The following is a 19,084-nucleotide window of genomic DNA, read 5'->3' as shown; positions in this document are numbered from 1 at the left end:
TCATAGTTTGGATACTCCCAACACTACAGGTCGTATAATAACAAGCGGTTGAGTGACATCTCCCTTTAAAGCTTACTGCTCACATGGATCTGTGCCGCAGGTGCACCCATGGGAATAATACACAACTCCTTATATGGACATCCTGGGGGGGGGTGTTTATGGGTCACATATTCTGGCTTCTTATGTGTTGTTGAGTCAAAGTTATGATTTATTTTATATCACATTTTTAGTAGTGATATAATGTAGCAATAATTGTGCCAAAGTCACAAAATTAGACTGTTTTCCTTTTCTTTTTGTTCATAAAAACGAGCCAAGTGAACTCTGAACTGTGACATATTTCCAAATATCACAAATTCAATCCGATTTTAAACGTTTTGAGCACGTTTATATAGTTGGTGAAAATGAATTTTTTTTCATTGCTTAAAAAAAGGATATAAGACACTCTATGTTGCACATTCTTATAGCCTCTGTATATACTGCTGTATATAAAATGCTCTGTGTTCTAAAGGTTAAACAGGTTGCAAATTACCACCTATTGTTATCGGTGGATCCAATCATCATCAGCGATGTCTACACACACTGTTGCACTGTATTTGCCTGCCGTGCAAATAGACACCTCACATTGTCAGAGCCGTGTAAGGCTGGTTCTGCAAGGCTACACACTTATTAGTGACTTCCAGCCACAGCCTATAAATATAATTCTCATGATCAGAGTCCAGAACGTCAGAAGCATGAAGTGGTAAAAATACATGTCAAGGTCCTCTAGCACACACTGACAGCTAAGGACACACACACACACACACACGCACACAGTCATGCAGCTTCAAGTTCAGTTTGCTTTGCCCTCCTTCCTCAAAGCTGGCCAGGACTCCCTCCCCAAGATCCTCCTTTGAGCCAACTTGGACCAAGTTAAAACACGCACACACACACCATTCCTTCCCTCTTGCCATTGTTTAGGCTAATTAGCTAAAACCCAAACTGAGATTTTACATTATTCAGCATCAAACTGCCATCTCTTGATCCAGATACGCCCAGAGAGGATCATGGCGAGTGAAGCCAGAAACCACCAGGACAGGAAAATGGAGAAAAAAACAAAACCCGCTCTCCATCAGCACAAGCTATAATAACGGCACAAGCAGTTGTAAGCCGAGACTATAAAATTCTCCTCACATATTTTATTTCTTCAAGGGCTACATTTTAATCAGGGGCTGGGCAGGACCATTATTATCAAGCGCAGGGTGGTGGAGGAAGTGAGGGGCGCACGTGGGAGAAGTGGAGCGACGGGCTGGAGGATAGAGACTCGATTGTGGAGGTTCTGCAGGCAGGTGGCAGGTGAGAGAGGTGTAACATGAAAGACAACGAGAGAGCAGGACAGGGAAAATAAGACAGATCTGTGGACAAATGGTTGAGCCGAGTGGCTGCTTCTCCACTGAAATCTCCCGGCCACTCTCCATTAGGCTCAGAGTCGAGGAAACAATATATAGAGAAAGTTTTGACATGGGAGAACAATCCACAGAAAGCATATAAATAAATAAATACAAGCGCCGCTTCTACGAGCATATTGTCTTGCTTTCATCTTAATAATGCATCCAACGTAGCCGCTGAAATCCTGAAAGGAATAAAAAAAAGAAAAGAAAAGAGGATGCGATGGAAAATAAATAAATAAATAAATGAATGAATAAACACAGAAACAACATCAAATCCTTGACATTCTTCTATGTCCGGCGGATTTAGACATGATCTTTTATTTATTAAGATCGTGTGATTGTGCTGAGGCTTTGTGCAAACTAAGGCTTACTGTACATTCTCTGTAGGTTACTTATGGCTCTTTTTCCTCTTACCCCGCCACAGTTCTCCAATAGTTTCAATGTCTGAATTAATGCATTATAGGCCGTGCTGCAGATATTAAAAAAATAAAAATATGATAAAAACGAATCCCTCTTCACGCCGAGCTGACCCCATGCTTTCTCTGCCGTCTGCACTGTGAGTTATGATATTTGCTGTCACTCGGATTATACCTTAATATTTCATCACATGCACAAACTCTTATTCTGTATTGATATATATATGTGTATATATCCCACAGGTGTGTCATTATTAATCTCATGCCATTGTGAAAACCCAAAGCAGTAATAACAAACTGTGCATTTCAACCCTTTAACACCTAAGCCTCAGAATGTGCATCTGGACATGTTTTGTGTTTATTTCAAGCTTTAAAAGGGCCAGAAAATGTCCTGTGAGTAAGAATAACTTTTAATATCTGGCAATTATTTACAATTTACTGCACATTAAAATAGTATATTAACTACGGAAGAGTACTATGGCCACATGTAAAAAAAAAACAGCATGAATTGAAATGAAAAAGAAAAAAGTTAGAATTTTGAAATTAAAGTTAGAAAAAAAGTCTTTAATTTTTTAAACTAATACTAATACCCTAATACTTTCCGTAGTTAATATAATATTTTAATAAGCAGTAAAATGTAAATAACTGCCAGATATTAAAAGTTATTCTGGAAAAAAATGGACAAAAGCACTTAAAATGAACAATTTAACTGTAACACTGTAGCTGTACATGAACACTAGCTTTTGCCTGTTAAATTTGAAATTTGAACACTATAAAAGACATTTAAAATAACATTTGGACAAAAAATTGTGTTTTTCCAACTCTCTCCTCTCTGATGACAAAGACGCTCAGCAGCGTGAGTGAAATTACCGTAATAACCACACGTTGGCTTTCACTTGCAACTTCTCGGCTTTCAGATAGCACGAACCGCCACGTAATTACGGTAATGCAAAGTGCGCTTGTGCGGACGTGTTAAAGGGTTAAAACCACACTTGTACACAAGCTGCCATTTTCCTAAGATTCTTGCAACAACATGGTCTTTTCATATGTTTGTCTCTCGCACCAGTAAACACGCGAATTCATTAATATACACACTGCAATCACAAAGAATGAAACACAGCGTGTTTTCTTCACAGAGGGAGCCGAGACGAGGCAACACACTGACCAGAGGCGTCATGCCATAACTGGTGGCCCCCTGCTGAGAGCAGAGCTGCTCATCACGCATGTATGAAACAAATATGTCGCCCATCATTAGGAGCCAAACGCGCCCTCTGATGTGATCTATTTCCAATGCTCAATTCAGCTCCTCGCAGCCAAGAGACAGAGAGCAAGAGAGAGATTAACTCACTGCTCGCATCACGAAGATGACTGGGGACTTCTCAAAGTAGAGCAACATCAGTTGAGTTCTCTAAAGTAGGGCTGACCACTTCACACCCAGAGTCTCCCTCTGCTGCTTGTGTTCCTCGTGCAAACAGAGAGCAACAGCCACAAAAACCCAAGCGGAGATTCAAGACTTCTTTTAAAGAGGGATGACTTGCAAATATGAAATATTTACATGCTACTGCCAAAATAATACTATTTTCTAGGGGATGCGCGACATTGGACTGATGTCGATATCCGATAAGCCGATATATCGCGATTGCTTGAGGTAATAACCGATACCAATACTCAATGTATATGTTTTTTCACAGCACCAGAGATCATTTAGTCTCTTCTGTCATGAAATTAACATAATATTTTGCATATTCAGATGTAAAATAAATACACAAAATGTATGTTTCCAATGAAAAACACACTTAACCCACATTTGAATACTTTAACACCCTTTTTGCTTATTTTAACCATAAAAGGACCAGAAAATGTCCTGGAACTAAGTGCTTTTGTTCATTTTTTCAAAACAACTTTCAATATCTGTGTTAAAATAGTGTTTTAACCATTTAAAATGAGGAAAAACAAAAGGTTTATTAAGAAAAAACACTTTTTACAATAAAAAAATTTGACTCTCTCAAAGTCCAAAAACAGGCCAAAAAATGGAAACTATGTACCGGTGTTTTTCTAACTCTCCCCTCTCTGGTGAAAAGACTCTGATTCACCGGCTTCCTGAAACAGCACGAGTGAATACACTGTAATCACCAGCTTTCAGGAACCGTTTGAATGTTTCCAATCGCACAAAAAGTGCAAACGTGTTGTCAGCGATACGTTTGGTTTTAAAGGGTTGAATTTAAATCAGGAGCAATCTGAGGTTCCGCTAGGAACAGAAAAAAAGTGAGAAAAGAAGAAACTCAAATATTTAAAAAAAAAAAAAAACGGTACTGAAATGATCTGAATTACAATCAAGATTAAAAAAGGATGAAGTTGTGGAGCTTTGCTCTCTTGGCCATTACAGGCCCATGATGACACATGGGTGTGATGTCCCTTTATCTATTTCATTTCAGTGTTCATTTTCTCGCCCCTCTCTAATGGCTGTAATACCTCAGTGTGGTAATTGCAGTTTAATGAATGAGGTCTTTGTCTATCCCACCCTGGTCATGACAACACAGAACAATCAAGCACTCGGGGAACTCGTGTTCCTCACTTTCACTTCTTGGTTTAGTAAATGTCTCAGCGTGTGTAGATAATTTGCCGCATTTCCATTCCAAGCACGCGCGCATGCCTGTGTTACGCACAGTATATGTATGACAAACAAATTATGTATTTTCAAGCTGATTCCCTTTCAGGTGTCATTGTCTCCTCTGACAGCCGCTCTCTTTACCCCCAACGGCTCATCTCAATGAGTGATTTCCCACAGTGTCTATAAGGTTTGGTGAGTCACACACACACACAATACTGTCGTAACAGCCCCATTCATCGAGGTTGCCACGGAATATTAAAATGCGGTGTCTGATCCGCAGCGTGGAACGAACTCAGTTCCGCACAAAAACAGAAAATTATAGAAAAGAACAAGGTTGCAGAAAAAAAAAAAAAGTTTTGCACAATAGATAGATTTCCTGTTTGTTTCTATCATCCCATAAACCTCCTCCGTGTCAGCCATCACAAGTTTCTCCTCCACTGCCCAGGCTGGCAGTTAGATAGAGAGCTTTGACGGAGGCTGGACGGTGGCTCAGACCAGAAGACACGGGATCCTCGTGGGGCTGAGGCAGCAGCTGTCCACTGGCTTTCTCCTCCAGATTACCCTGGCAGTGAAACCCTGGTCGAATGGTCTGATGTGGAGCCCAGTGCTCTTCTTTTCTCTCTCTCTCGCTCTCTCTCTCTCTCTTTCGCTCGAGAACTCACTTTTTAGAAATCGCTGCTAATTTCATGGCTTTCGCATGTTTGTGACATTTTATGCTCGGGTGACTGTTGGAACACGATTTACACTGTCGCCAGTGAATTAAAGAGGCCATAGCATGGTGCTATCTCACTTATATGTGAGATATAGAGGTGTACTTACAAACATGAAGTCATTTTTATGGTCAAAATCCTCCTAGTCGCTGCAAACGAGCCGATGTAAATATCTCGTCAGGCGTGCTGTTTCAGACCAGAACCACACCCGCAGAACACGGACTGTCTTGTGATTGGCCAGTTACCTGGAAGTGACGTAAGTGGCACGACGGCACTCAGACCCGCAGCTCCACCTCTGGAAAGGCGGATGCACCGCGAGCAATTATCAAAACATTGAGTAATGCCTTCGTCTGTGACAAGTGAACCACCTCCAGTCTCGCAAAGACATCCATGCAAATGAAACACGAGGGAACGCATGTAGCTTAGCCTGTAGCCGACTATTGCTAATGCTAAACGACAGAAAAAGCACACAAAGACAGTTTTATGGTTTGTAAATATTGTAATATACGTATTGTTGGCACTGCTCCTTCCTTTAGGTGAAGTTTGGTGCTGTGTCCTGCTTTATATTGCCCAAAGTTTGTGGAACAATCCTCCGTGAAGTGGTTGCAGCATACATGGAGGTATTTGGGAAACGTAGCAGGGACATTCCCATCAAATATGAAAGATATCCACTGAGCTTTTCTTTGCTCGTTGGCGGGGAGCTTGTGGAGCGTCTGGTATACTGGTATCTCAGAGTAGTCTAAGAGTAGTTCTTCTTCTTCTACGTTTGAAAGTACGTCAGCAGATGAGCCTGGAGTCTAGTGCCCGGACTAGGAGGTGCTGCTGTTTACAGGAGTGGCGAGATTCACCAGTGACGTAATTAGTCAATGGAAGTGCTTTGCCGCTTTGTCGAGCTCAGGAAAACAATAAAACCCTGCACTCTCAGCTGTGGCTGAACTGATTGTTATGGACTTTTAGGGCTTCATAGACGAGGTAATGATAGCCGATACACACCCAAACGCAGCGTTAATTGGCACTTCCGGGCTATGGCCTCTTTAATGAACTTACCTTCTCATGCCATGGCTCATAATGGTGCATTATGCCATAATGCCAAGAACAGAGCAGTTTAATTTTCTCAACAACAACAGAAAAAACTTTATCCAGAACAGCAAACAGAGACAGAAGTCTATATGCTCGGTGTGTTTCCACCCAATGGAATAGTTTGGTACGGTACACTTTTTTTTTTACGTTTCCATTAGGAATTGTACCAAAATAACTGGCACAACCAGTCTACCATTTTTCAGTACCCTTTCCTCTGGGTACCAGAGTGTTGGTACAGCTGGGCAACAGAATAGTGTTACTCCCTTGTGAGCGATGTTTCTCTTGTGAAGCTGCCAGGCAGCGAGCTGCTGGATGTCCTTCTTAGTTGTCTGTTACATTACATTACATTACATGTCATTTAGCAGACACTTTTATCCAAAGCGACTTATAAGATGTAGAAAGACCCTTGTTTCAACCATGGAACGAACCAGTGGCCCTGATGATTCAAATACACAGTTAAATGACCATTTATATCAAATGAGATTCTTGTCAAACTAAAGCCATATTGCTCCAGGTGAGGCTTGAACTCACAACCTCGGCATCTCTCTGCAGGTTACTGTCTTATAAGTACCGCGCGCTGACCGATTGCGCCACTGGAGCCTGTTGCATCAGGTCCAATGTCGTTGTTTGTTGTTGGTGCACGGGTGCAACGTAACTTTGTATTTCGCTGACGCGGCACAGCTCACACTCCGCCTACCAAGTAAAGGTACTGATCTCAGTTGAAATGCGAGCCTGACCGAGGGCTTTACCGCTCCAAACCGCACTGTACTGTGCCAAACGAGACCAAACTATGCCATGATGGAAACACGGCGTAAACATTCATAATGACGCACCTTTAACCCTTATATATGATTACCCATATACTTGTCATTATGGTAGAACCTAAGGACTGTCCAGACAAACAAGCCATGAAAATTGACAGTGTTCCATGCAACGACTTTTATACGCAGGTACATCTGACTCTAATTTCTGTTGCCAAAAAACTTGCAAGCCTTTTTTTTTTTTGACTGCTTTTTAATTTGACACAAAAACACAAAAACAAAAAAAATGATTCAGACTTCAAAGGCAGTGAAGGAGAGAATGAACAAACAATAGCAAAAGCTTTTGTAAAATCTCAACACTGCAATGATTTTACAATACAAACGGCTACTAAATGGGAGCTTATGAAAACAGAATTGGACACTTTTTCCGCCCTATAACTTCTGCTTCTCAAACAGCTGCTTTGTAAAGTTATGTAAAAACTGATCATTATGCATTCCCAACTTTCAGCAGTATTTTAAAGCTGTATTGTTTGTTAGGTCTTATGTTTCTACATTTTATTTGTTTTATTCATCTCTGATGTGCAGCACTTTGTTTCAGCTGTTGTTTTTGAAGGGCTTTATAAATAGAGTTGGATTGGACTTGATTGGAAGTTAACTCAAACAAAGTTTGTTTGGACATGATGTCCCTATTGCTCCGGACGTAAATGCTGTGTTGACTTTGAATTATTTTGTAAAAGCAGGTCAGGGATCATTTAACAATGAATCCATTTACGTTCTGTTCTATTATGCAATTAACATACAGCATTTGAGCTTGATTATTATCTTTTTTTATTATTTATTTTGCATTTAAGTCCGACGTAAGAGGCTTTACATTGTGATTAAATCACACATGGATATGGTTGTACTGCCTTAATATGTCAAATATGGAATGTGACTATGTGAATATAGGGCTAGGTTGATGTGCTTTTGTCATGATCTAATTGTGTAACGATTTGTATTGTGATTCAGATTTGTTTTAATTCATTCGATACGACTGATATCTGTAACTTTATTTTGTCATATCTCTGAAGTCATTGCACCTTGCATGTCAGACATGATATTTATCTGAATTGTTATGTAAAATGACTAACAGAATGTTTTTTTTAGTGCTACATTTAGCTGCCTCTGCATAAAGATTAGTAGAAAATAAAAAGGCTTTTTTTTGTTTTTTTTAGTGTAGCCTACTCAGTGGTCACTGAGCTACTGCTGAAGGAAAAGGAAATAAACAGTGTTGTGTCCTCAAAACAGGACAAAATGGATTGCAGATAACACCAGTGAACAGAGCCAATATTTACTGAGGTAAATTGGCACCTTCTATCTGTTTCTCTTTATTAAGTTAGGAGAAATATCATGATTCTGGAGGAGAAAATAAAAATGTGTCTATTAAAATCATGAGTCAACATCCAAAACACAGACACACTTGTTTCTGATGGGTCATTATATGATCCCACCACTTCTAATGTAGGTCTTGATTTTTAAAACCTTTAAGAGAGCTCATCCTCACATTGAGCCCTGTGTTCCAGTTGTTTCCTGTGTGCCTACAGTGAAACTTTTAAAAAGTGAGAGACATCTGTTCTGCTCCAGACTGACTGTAAGTGAGTAAATGTGTCTGGCACATTTATTTTTAAATGACTGGTTGTGAAATGTTCATTGCTTTCTTACCCTAAACATCTCATCATCATATTCTTCTCACCTTATTGTGGAGAAACTGTGCTTTTTCGAAAGTCAAATTTAAGAAACAAGAATTAAACCCACTGTAGTGTATGCTATACTGTTTAACTATGAGCAACAATCATCGGTTATTATCAGTGAGTCTGCACAGAACTAGGGGGAGAACATGTGGACGAAGGATGGACAGTAGGTGCACCTCTCTGACCTTTAACATCTGTATATCAAAGATAAACATGAGAAATCTGTATTTATATAGCAACTTTTCTAGTCTTGATGCTGGCACAGCCGTCAGGAGCAATGTGGGGTTAAGTGTCTCGCTCAAGGTCTACATCGGCGTGTAGACTAGCAGAGCCGGGAATGGAACCCACAACCTTTGAGTTGAAAGACGATTCGCTGTGACACAGGAAACAGGAGAATAACAAAACTCACACAACAGGCGTGTTCAGCAGCGAGAGCAGCAGCAGCTCTGTTTATACTCCTGAGCTTTTTTTGGGGTCTTATTATTGTACCGTAATCTTAAAATAATAATCTCAGAAATAATGCTCCTTTTTCAGAACATCAGTCAAACAGGTGCACACGTTATTTCACCCTCGTAATGTCAATCACGTTGGAGGAAGAACATTTCATTCAAATCAGCAAAAAATACAATTCTATATCACACGCTAGTAACAACCATACATGGTACAAAGCAGGACTAACGTTTTATTCCACATTAGTGTAAAATACATGACATCCTCCCATATTCAAATTAAATTTCATTCTCCTCGAGGTTAATACAAAGCCTGGGGTGGAACTATTCACTACAGCAAGCAAGTGATGGCTTATTTTAAAAGTAATGGGTTGTCAAAAGTGGGGCATAGGCCTGTTAAAAGGGGAGAAAGCAAATGAATAAAAATGGATCGTTGCTTAACCTTAAGCAAACCATGTTAGAATTCATTAAAAATGCTGCATAAATCTGTGCCATTTTTTGGGTGGGGGTTAAAGAACACTTTGATCTCTGGGAAGACTTTCAGAGGCGATAGATAATATAGCAGTAATGTGATTGCTTCTGTCATCACGATTCAACAGATTACACATCTAATCGGTTTGCGAACAGAGAATATAATTTGCGGATTACAGACTACAGTGGGGGCCTCCTCCTCCTGCCTGCCTGTTGAAAGTGGGCTGCATGACAGTTCAGATGATCCACACACAGACAGATGGACAAAAGGAGCGAGTGGGAGGGAAACCACCAACCTTTTAATGCACACTGAGGGAAAAAGCAAACATTTGATCCTGCGCTGCTGCTTCTGATCATTCCTGTCTTTTGTTTGTTTGTTTTTGGGTGTGAATGAGTGTGTAAGTGTAACATTTGTACTTTTCATACACGTTTGCTCAGGCATTGCAGAGACTGTATTTGAAATGCAAATCTTTGCAGAATCCCAGAGACAAAGTTGCAACTACATCTGTAAAAATAATGAAATTAGAGTGACTCAGTGTCCCAGGGGCATACATGGCGAGTTGTTTTATGGGGGGGGTAGATAAGAGGATTTTTGTCAGGTTGAGATGCCGGCTAATGCTATTGTTCCTTCCGAGAGCATAAAAAACCACACGTTTTCTGTTCCTGTTTGCTGCCGTTAAGTACGGGATGTGAAGAATGATGATTTTTCAGCAGAAACTATTTTCTTTTACGCACACACGTAAGAACCCACCGACTAAACGTTCTCGTCCAAAATAAATGTAAGATTTTACCGCATTGACTAAATGATAAAGCGTTTAGAGCTATTCTGTTTCGAGGAAGTGGATTCTCATCCTTTTCTCAGTTTGTCTCCCATCTTCTATTACAAACACTCACTTATGCACTCACACATGTACTTCAACAGGCCTCTAGATTACGCTAAATGACCAGTGATGGGGGTGAGGTTTGTTCACAGAGACCACCAAATTAAGTTAGAGCGACGGTTAGTGTTACCTTCTCTTCTTTCCCTTCTGCTCGCTCTTTAAAGTTCCCATCTTTCCTACTTCTTCTTCTTCTTTTCCTCCACTGTGCGACTAATTTATCACCTGCTCTTATTTTCTTCACCACGTCCACAACCTCATCGTCACTTCTTCATCCCTCAAGATAATAGCATCCCAAGGATGCAACGTGTCACATTGTGTCAGGCAAATCAATGTTTTATCTACCAAGCATGGCCAGTGAAAGAAAAGAAAGAAAAAGAAAACACACAACTTCAAATGCAAAATGACACTGCTGATATAATTTAATATGAAGTCCATCCTAACACTTGAACCCAAGTTGTGTCCAAAAAGACACGTCGGTGTTATTACCTGCCTCAGTACAACCGAACCCCAGTCTTTTCCTAAATTATATATAAAAATAAACACAATTTTAGAGAATATGATGGCGAAAAAAATCTGTTAAGCACCGGACGTCCACCCATCCGCCTCTTAACAGTCCTCACACCACACTGTGACAATTCTATGCTCCTTGAACTTGTTTTACACTTCACAGCTGTGTGTGTGGGGTTGGGTTTTTTTTTCCTGCGCAAAAAAAAAAGCAGATTACAAGACAATTTTACAGTGTCAGCTGAAGACACAATTGAGTTTTTAAATGAAACTCAGTTGGGGTAAAGTTATCCATAATGGAAGAGGAGCAGACAGGGGAGCAAAGAAACAGGAAGGAGGAGGAAAATGAAGGTGTCAGAGGTGAAGGAGGAGGAGAAGATGGGGAAACATGGTGAAAGGTCATGTTTTTATTCTCTTTCATTTTCTTGCTGAGGCCAAAGGAAAAATACTGAGCAGGCTACAGCTGGTGTGTATCTGCTGGAACAGGCAGTCTTCCATAGTATTCTGTTGTATTGTGTTGTGCATATTGAATTGTATTGTATTCTGTTATGGATATAATATGCACATTATTACTGTCCGTGAAGAACAGGAAGGGAAAACACCGATGTGATGTGCGCAAACAGCCGAAAATGAGTCAGCGCGTGCACGCGTAATATTAATCCACAAATAATCAGCAGCTGCAGCACAAACTATATATGCGTTCAAAACTCCTCGCCACATCGATGCCGAGATAATAAAACAAGCCGCTGGCGCGTTTGACTTCTGAAGAAAAATCAGAGGAAGTTGCTGGGAGCGCAAAAAAAAAAGAGAGAAAAAGATAAACAGATAAAGGTTTGCTGCTTAACTCGGGAGTGAGGGTGAAGGAAGCAGAGGATCTCAACGTGCTTTAAGTCACGCGCGTTTTTCCAAACTGAGATTTGTTAGAGTCTAAACACATCATGGACACATCAACTTTTAATCAAGTTCCAAAGGTTTCATGACAGTGGAGATACGGCACTGCGACCAGAAATCATAAAAACCGCGATCAAATATTTACACATCTGTGAAATAATTCAAACATAATCACTTATGTCTGTCTTAACATCTGTCTGCTCCGCCTCTCTGTGTTTTCCCACCCAAGCCAAGTTTTCCTTCCCTTTCCTTTCTTTTTGTTTTTTTATTCCCCGGGAGGAAATAAACTCACCTTCCGTAGGATCCACTGGCAGAGGAGAACTATGGTCCAACCGAGCACCTGCATGTCACCTTCCTTGAGCGCGGACCACCCCGAAAAAACTACACGTCTCCCCGGCTGAACATAAAAAAAAAAGACAGGAACGCGGAATCCAAGCAATCCCAGGTGACAGACTACAAGTAAAAAAAAAAAAGAAGTGTCAGGGGGGAAAACACGCAGGGACACCGCGCGTAAAAGTTGAGTATTTGTTCGGTCACTGTCGGATTTCTACAGGCAAACTTTGAGCGGTGGCTTCAGCTGCTCCGCTCCGCCTCATGTGGCACATCCATGGTGTTTGCCTTCGCTCATGCTGGGAAGTTTGCGCGGAGACGCGGCTTAGTTTGGAAGATGCAGGCGAAGATGCAGCTCTGACTGAAGATCACATGCGCTTTCTTGTGTTTTAGGACAGTGAGTGGTGGATTTGGAGAGACGAGATCTCGCTCTCACCGTCCCCCTCTCTCCCTCTCTCTCTCTACCTCTCCCTCTCCTTGACGCCCCTCCACTCCCTCTCCACGCGCGCGCTACGGCGCACAGCAGCTCATCCACGCCACACTGACCGCAACTGCATGCAGATCACTTTCCCGCCGGTGTTTGGATGATGAGGTTACATTTAACCAGGCACCTCATCAGAAAGGAAGCGACTAACCTAATGTTTAACCTCGTTAAAGTTGACTTGATATGATCATTAACTGTTTCAGATGCTTCATATGAAAATATCAGGTCATTAGTTTGTTAGACTATTGAAAAACTACGGAAGAGTATTTGGGCCAAATAAATTGAAAGGAAATAAATAAATAAAACAGCATGAATTCTGAGATTAAAGTCAGAATTCTGAGATTATAGTCAGAATTCTGAGATTATAGATACATGAAATTATAGTCAGTATGATGAGATTAAAGTCAGAATTCTGAGATTATAGTCAGTATTCTGAGATTACAGTCATTCTGATATTAAAGTCAGTATTCTGAGATTATAATCAGTATTCTGAGATTATAGTCAGTATGATGAGATTAAAGTCGGTATTCAGAGATTATAGTCAGTATTTTGAGGTCATAGTCAGAATTCTGAGATTATAGTCAGTATTCTGAGATTAAAGTCAGTATTCTGATTAAAGTCAGTATTCTGAGATTACAGTCATTCTGATATTAAAGTCAGAATTCTGAGATTACAGTCATTCTGATATTAAAGTCAGTATTCTGAGATTACAGTCGTTCTGATATTAAAGTCAGTATTCTGAGATTACAGTCATTCTGATATTAAAGTCAGTATTCTGTGATTACAGTCATTCTGATATTAAAGTCAGAATTCTGAGATTATCATTCTGAGATTAAAGTCAGAATGACATTAATCTCAGAATTATTTTTTCTTTTTACATGTGGCCCTAATACTGTTCTGTAATAAACTGTTTTGCTAATTAACCATTTTACTGAGGTCATTATTTAAGTAGAAATACCAAACACTCCAATCATGTTCAATGTGATGATGATTCACTGCTTAATGATAATAAAGTGAATATGTTTGGGTTGGTGTCGCCATTGAAATACACCATTAAGACGAGTCTTAAGATTAATCTAAAATGACTTCATTAGCTACCGACTTTCATTCATTCTGCAGTTATAATACACAACGTCGACACGACTCAATCAACATAAAACATCATCCGTGCCCTCATACAGTAACTGACATTCATTCTGAAGTTTAACATTTCAAAGTGTTTATTATTTGCAGGGTCCTCTGTGCAAAAACAATCATGCACGAGACGTCAAATAAAAATAACTAATTAAGAACATCTCGAGCTGAAGACTCCGCACCGGCAGCTGGAGAATTAGAACAGTATGTGTCACTGGAGTTCACACCATGAAATCTGTGACTCTGCCTCGCTGTATGTGGCAACTAAAAACTGTCATAGGTTTCATCAAACGCAGAACAATTATCTCACACAGAGACAAGAACCTTGACAGCTTTGTGTGAGCCAACGGTTGGGATGGGGGCTAACCAACAGCACAAGCTATAGCCAGACTATAAATTCCCAGAAAAACAATTTTGAAATATTAATGTTGCATGGATATATTAGGTCATCTCTCCCTGACGGCCAGGCCCAGCTGCTGCCAGCCTGCCTGCCTGTGCCACCTTAAAAATGGACTGATGTGGGGATGCATGCTGTTCAATCGCTTGTCTTGCAAGTTCTTCTGCGTGCAGATGAGCGTATGTCCCGTCTGCGAGAGCGCAGGTGTGTAGCATTGTGTAACTCTGTGAATAAGTCACGTATTATGTGACTGAGCTATAAGCATAATCACTTTCATCTGTCTTTAGGATTGTAAGAGTGGCTGACTGACCAGCTGAACACCTGTTTGTTTTCCCAAATGTCACTTTGTTCTCCCTGTGTCTTCCCATCTGTTTCCCCCCACGTGCAACTTTACCTGATCGTTATTGCTCATATGCAGAACATATTCCATTCCCCAACTGCACATACATATTCTCCTCTCTCACCCATGAGGATTCAATTTCCGACTGCATGAGCCTCTCTGTGTTCTCGTCTCTCCTTTTCTCTAAATGTCTGCTGTAGATCTAATCTCTCGTGAACCCCCCTGCGATAGAGATCTGCAGATCAACCGCAAACATTGCAGTACCGTCTTCTTCTCCACTTGAGGGATATTGCTGCTCACCTGTGGAATCCCCTCACACTTCGAAGTCATTGCATTGACAGGCCCCCGTGGTGGCGAGCGCCGCGGCGGTGGGTCACAGATGGAGAGGGGTGGGGGCCACTTTGTGGTAATGTGGCACTCTTGTGTATTAGCAGAACTGTTATCCCTCTTTGAGATGCAGACGCTCTGCAGTTCATCCGTGCCTCTCACCAGCGTGAGTGACACAGCACTGCCTCCCTGCGAGACGAGGAGTCACTGCAGGCTGAGGCCAACACACCACCCACTGACAAGACCTGAAGTGTAGAGAGTAAGATCCAGTAACAGTGGGTAACACAGAGTAATCATAAAGTCAGGATCACTCCTGTGTGTCCTTCTCTGGCCGATTAAGCAGCGTTTATATGATGCAGCACAAGTTGTAAAGTGCCCGTTTCCATCTTAAATTCTTTCCTTCCTGTGAAATTCTTCTCTTGAGAGAAAACAAAAGCATGATTAATCGTATGAAGGCACCAAAAACAATAAGCTCTTAACCCCACTACACACAGTCAGGTGTTAGCATCTCACCAAACACAAGGGTCTACAAGTGTGGAAAAAAAGCCAACAGCAGCAGCAAGTGAAACTTGAAAAACTACAACTGATGTAAGGCCCCGCCCTTTCCTGTCTGCCCTTGTGTCAAAACTATTAGCTTCAAAACATATAAACGTGCACTGCCTGACAACCGTGAGAAGCAGAGTCGAGTAGAGAGAGCGCTCCGAGTACAGCTTTGTTGATTTAGACTACATCAAGTCTGAATCACAGGCAAGAATATGGAATTAGATTTGTGTCAGTATTTTCACTTTTCACGAACACTTTATGAATTCAGCAAATAAAAATGAACCAGGAAATCAATCTTTGTGCTCCCTGATGGGCGGGCCTTAGGAAGCTGCCTGCTGATTGGCTACTGAGCTTTGGAGCGACAGCTCAACGGACCGGAAGTCGTCATAGACTTGGACTTGCTGTTCGTCTGGAACGCCGACAAAATAATTGCAAGTATCTAACGTTTGTCAGATTATGAACGTTAGATACTTACAATGTTTGTCGGATGTCGAACGGGAAAACCTGGGGAACGAGTTCCAGACGGACAGCGAGTCCACAAGCCTGTGACTGCCTCCGATCCACTGAGCTGTCGGAGTCGGAGCAAACAAAAAGTGTATTTCCAAGCAAATAAAATACAATATTTTTGTTTGTGTGCTTGTGTGTCGCTTATTAATATAATAATCTGTGCAATTTCATTGTTTTTCCTCCCCCCAACTTTGTTTATTGATTGCAATCAGGACAAGAAAATAAGTTCAGCGAATGCAAAGTGTTCCAGAAACAAATTGCAGACTCAAGCTTTTAACACTTCTTCCCAATTAGTTGCCTCTCATACAAGACGAAATGACAGTTCCCAGTTATCGTGTATTTGGCCAAAGGAAATACAATATCAAAGGAGAATAGATGGGAATAAATGGAAAAGAACTGACACAACTTAATGTTTCCTCTATTATAACAAATAAAACCTTTCTGAGTACCATTTTGGTTTGTGTCAGTCTTACAGCTGCTGTAAATCAGTGTGTTACACCCACTGCTTCATCTTCAGTCGACCATGAAAACCTGTCTATCAAGCACAGCTGGCCTCAAAGAATGTGACCATTTCCCGTTTCCATCACAGCCCTTTTTTCTTTTTTTTTCAATCTGCAGTCTGTGATTTGTATGGCCACAGCACAGTCTGTCCTCCAGTTTCCCCTAATTTTTTCGCCCGACTACTGGAGCAGCGATGCCGGTGTGAAAGCAATTTCTGATCCACATTGGAAGTGGCAGGTGAATTTTGCCCAGCTGCTCCCCTTCTCTGTTCCACTTAGCAGCAATGCTCTTGTTCCGAGTCTCTCGGTTGCCACATGGTTATACTAAATGAATGAACACGCTCCGAGCGAGAGCCCGAATGCATCTACTTTCGCAAATATCATCGTCACATCACTATTCCTCTTGTTCCTCTCCAAATATCTGGAGAAAGTTTCACCCGCTCCAAACTTGCACACTTAGCAGCCGCTCGTGGTGATAGACTTCAACTTTGGAAACAAATTACAAGTATGTATAATGACCAAGGGCATCGCGTTGTCCACGCATACACATGTGGGCTCAATTAAACCACGTAAACATTAAGCAGAAAAGCAGGAATCGGCATCTTTGTCGTCTTTGTGTGAGAGTTGGAAAAACGCAGTTTCCTTGTTTTGGCCTGTTTTTGGACATTTAGACTCAAACAAATGTTGTTTTAAATATGTTTCATACTGTTCAAACTTCTGGCGTTTGTGTATGACAGTGTTTTTCTTCATTTTAAATGGTTAATAAACTATTTTAACATGTGGTAAATTGTAAATGACTGTCAGATGTTGACATTTATTCTGGAAAAATGGGCACAGAATAATTTTCTGGCCCTTTTATGGTTAAAACAAGCAACAAAAAAGTCCAAATGGACATTTTGAGGCTTAGGTGTTAAAGGGTTAAATTAGTTTGTTATCTCGTTATATATTAAGACCTTATTATTCTCCTATGGCTGATAATAATCTTTAGAGATTTTGGGATCAGCATCCCACTGTGACATCACTGGTTTGTATGGTGTAGCCCAGTGTAGCCAGTTTTGGAAGTATCTAATGGCAGAAATAGAATATATAATTCACAGTTATGTTAAGTATGTCTTCATTAGTGTTTGGCTGAACAAAGTTACTGAGTTCCAGGAATGGACAAACCAAACATCGACTCCAGAGACTGAAGAAGGTTCTCCTACACACTTGGAAAGGTAGGATGAGTCAAAAGGGAACCAACACACTGAACCTTTAACATTTTCTTTTAATGACCGTGAACTTGATGAAACAATGCGACGATAGAGACAAAGCTGGGGAAGTGGAGGAGTAAAAGAAGAAGGAATGGAGGATGTGGGAGGGGAGAAGTGGAGCTGCAGAAAGAATGTGATACAAAAATCAGCCTGACATTAAGGTTAAACATTATTATTTTTTTAACTACATCAACCCAATGCCAGTGCCTCTAAAACTTACTGAAGCAACATTAGTCACATTCGCAGAGTCGGAAAAACTCAAACACTCGAGTAAAAGCAAAGTCCACTGTGCTCTTAATGAGGAAAACACATTTATTCAAGATAATCACACGAGTAGCTGCACGGACAGAGGCAAAGTGTAATTAGCTGTGGATTTCTGACATTTTTAAAGGCTGGAATATTTATTGCTAAAAATAGACGGATGTGCAGTCATCGCAGGAATGACAGCAAATAGAGTGTGAGGGGGGAAAAAGTCAGAATGAATGACAGATTCCTTGTCAGTGCATGAAGCGCTATGGTACATACACAATTACATTGCTCAGTCACGAACACACACACACACAAAAGACACACACCTGCTAACACATACATCGAAACGCTGATCCCGGGGTGTCTAACTCTGAGGTTAAGGAACACAATGCTGAGAGGTCGCCCGGCAGTAATGGAGCCTTTTGTGTGTGGAAATAGTAATTTCCCTGTGTAGTCTCGGGGTATCACAGATATGATATGAAAACCCTGTCATTTTGTTTTCCTTTCTATCGATTTCAGAAAAGGGGAACGTGTGGATGGATGGAGGGCGAGAGAGGTACAGGAGAGGAGCATGAGCAGCGTGTCTGTTGTGGGTGTCAGGACTATGCCATTGTCATTCAAATGATTTGTTGCAGGAAGGGAATTTGAGAGGGGAATAGGAGATGAGCTGTAATGGGGAGCAAAGGGAGAAGTGGAATAATTGGATTTGATTACGTCTGTCTGTCAGAGCAGGACAGGACATTATATGCAGCTGGAATTATTTTCACAGTGTCACAATGTGCATGCCTTGCTGTGAAGTTGCTCCAATGTGGAGAACTTTCGGAATGATAATTGGCTCACATTGTTTTTCTCTTAGCAGTGTGGCTCAACAGTGATGTCATCCCACTGCTTTGGCACAAACATATGCAAATGTGAGAATGAGAATATGTAAGAATGGATGGTCACCAGAGGGTGATCCCAGACTTGGGCCACGTCCAGACGGAAACGGCACACAACTTAGACAAAGTTCCCCCGCAAAGGCGGCATCGTTTCAGGAAATATCTCCGTCCACACAGAACTCAAAACCCTAACCCTAAAACACCGTCTCCGTGT

At 41.0% G+C, this 19,084-nt stretch overlaps 1 protein-coding gene and 1 non-coding gene across 3 annotated transcripts in view; both read right to left on the bottom strand.

Moving 5' to 3' along the window:
* LOC122767590 (neurexophilin-4) overlaps positions 1 to 19,084 on the bottom strand; it is a 106,710-nt gene that overhangs the window by 25,443 nt on the left and 62,183 nt on the right. Inside the window, exon 1 of one of the 2 annotated variants that reach the window (XM_044022947.1) lies at positions 12,224 to 12,691. The exons of the other annotated variant lie outside the window; for it this stretch is intronic. Within the exon in view, the coding sequence (XP_043878882.1) occupies positions 12,224 to 12,277 (54 nt within the window). The 5' untranslated portion in view covers positions 12,278 to 12,691. Of the gene's footprint in view, positions 1 to 12,223; positions 12,692 to 19,084 lie in introns of those variants that run through there. 2 annotated transcript variants of the gene reach the window in all.
* On the bottom strand, positions 6,751 to 6,844 carry trnai-uau. The gene is made up of 2 exons: positions 6,807 to 6,844; positions 6,751 to 6,786 (listed from the first exon to the last, which is right to left on the bottom strand). It is a non-coding gene; the product is annotated as a tRNA-Ile (tRNA).

Source organism: Solea senegalensis, linkage group LG4 (assembly GCF_019176455.1).
Source record: "Solea senegalensis isolate Sse05_10M linkage group LG4, IFAPA_SoseM_1, whole genome shotgun sequence".
Classification (NCBI taxonomy): Eukaryota; Metazoa; Chordata; class Actinopteri; order Pleuronectiformes; family Soleidae; genus Solea; species Solea senegalensis.
The sequence above is the reverse complement of the archived record's forward strand: the minus strand, read 5'-3'. Positions and strand labels throughout refer to the sequence as shown.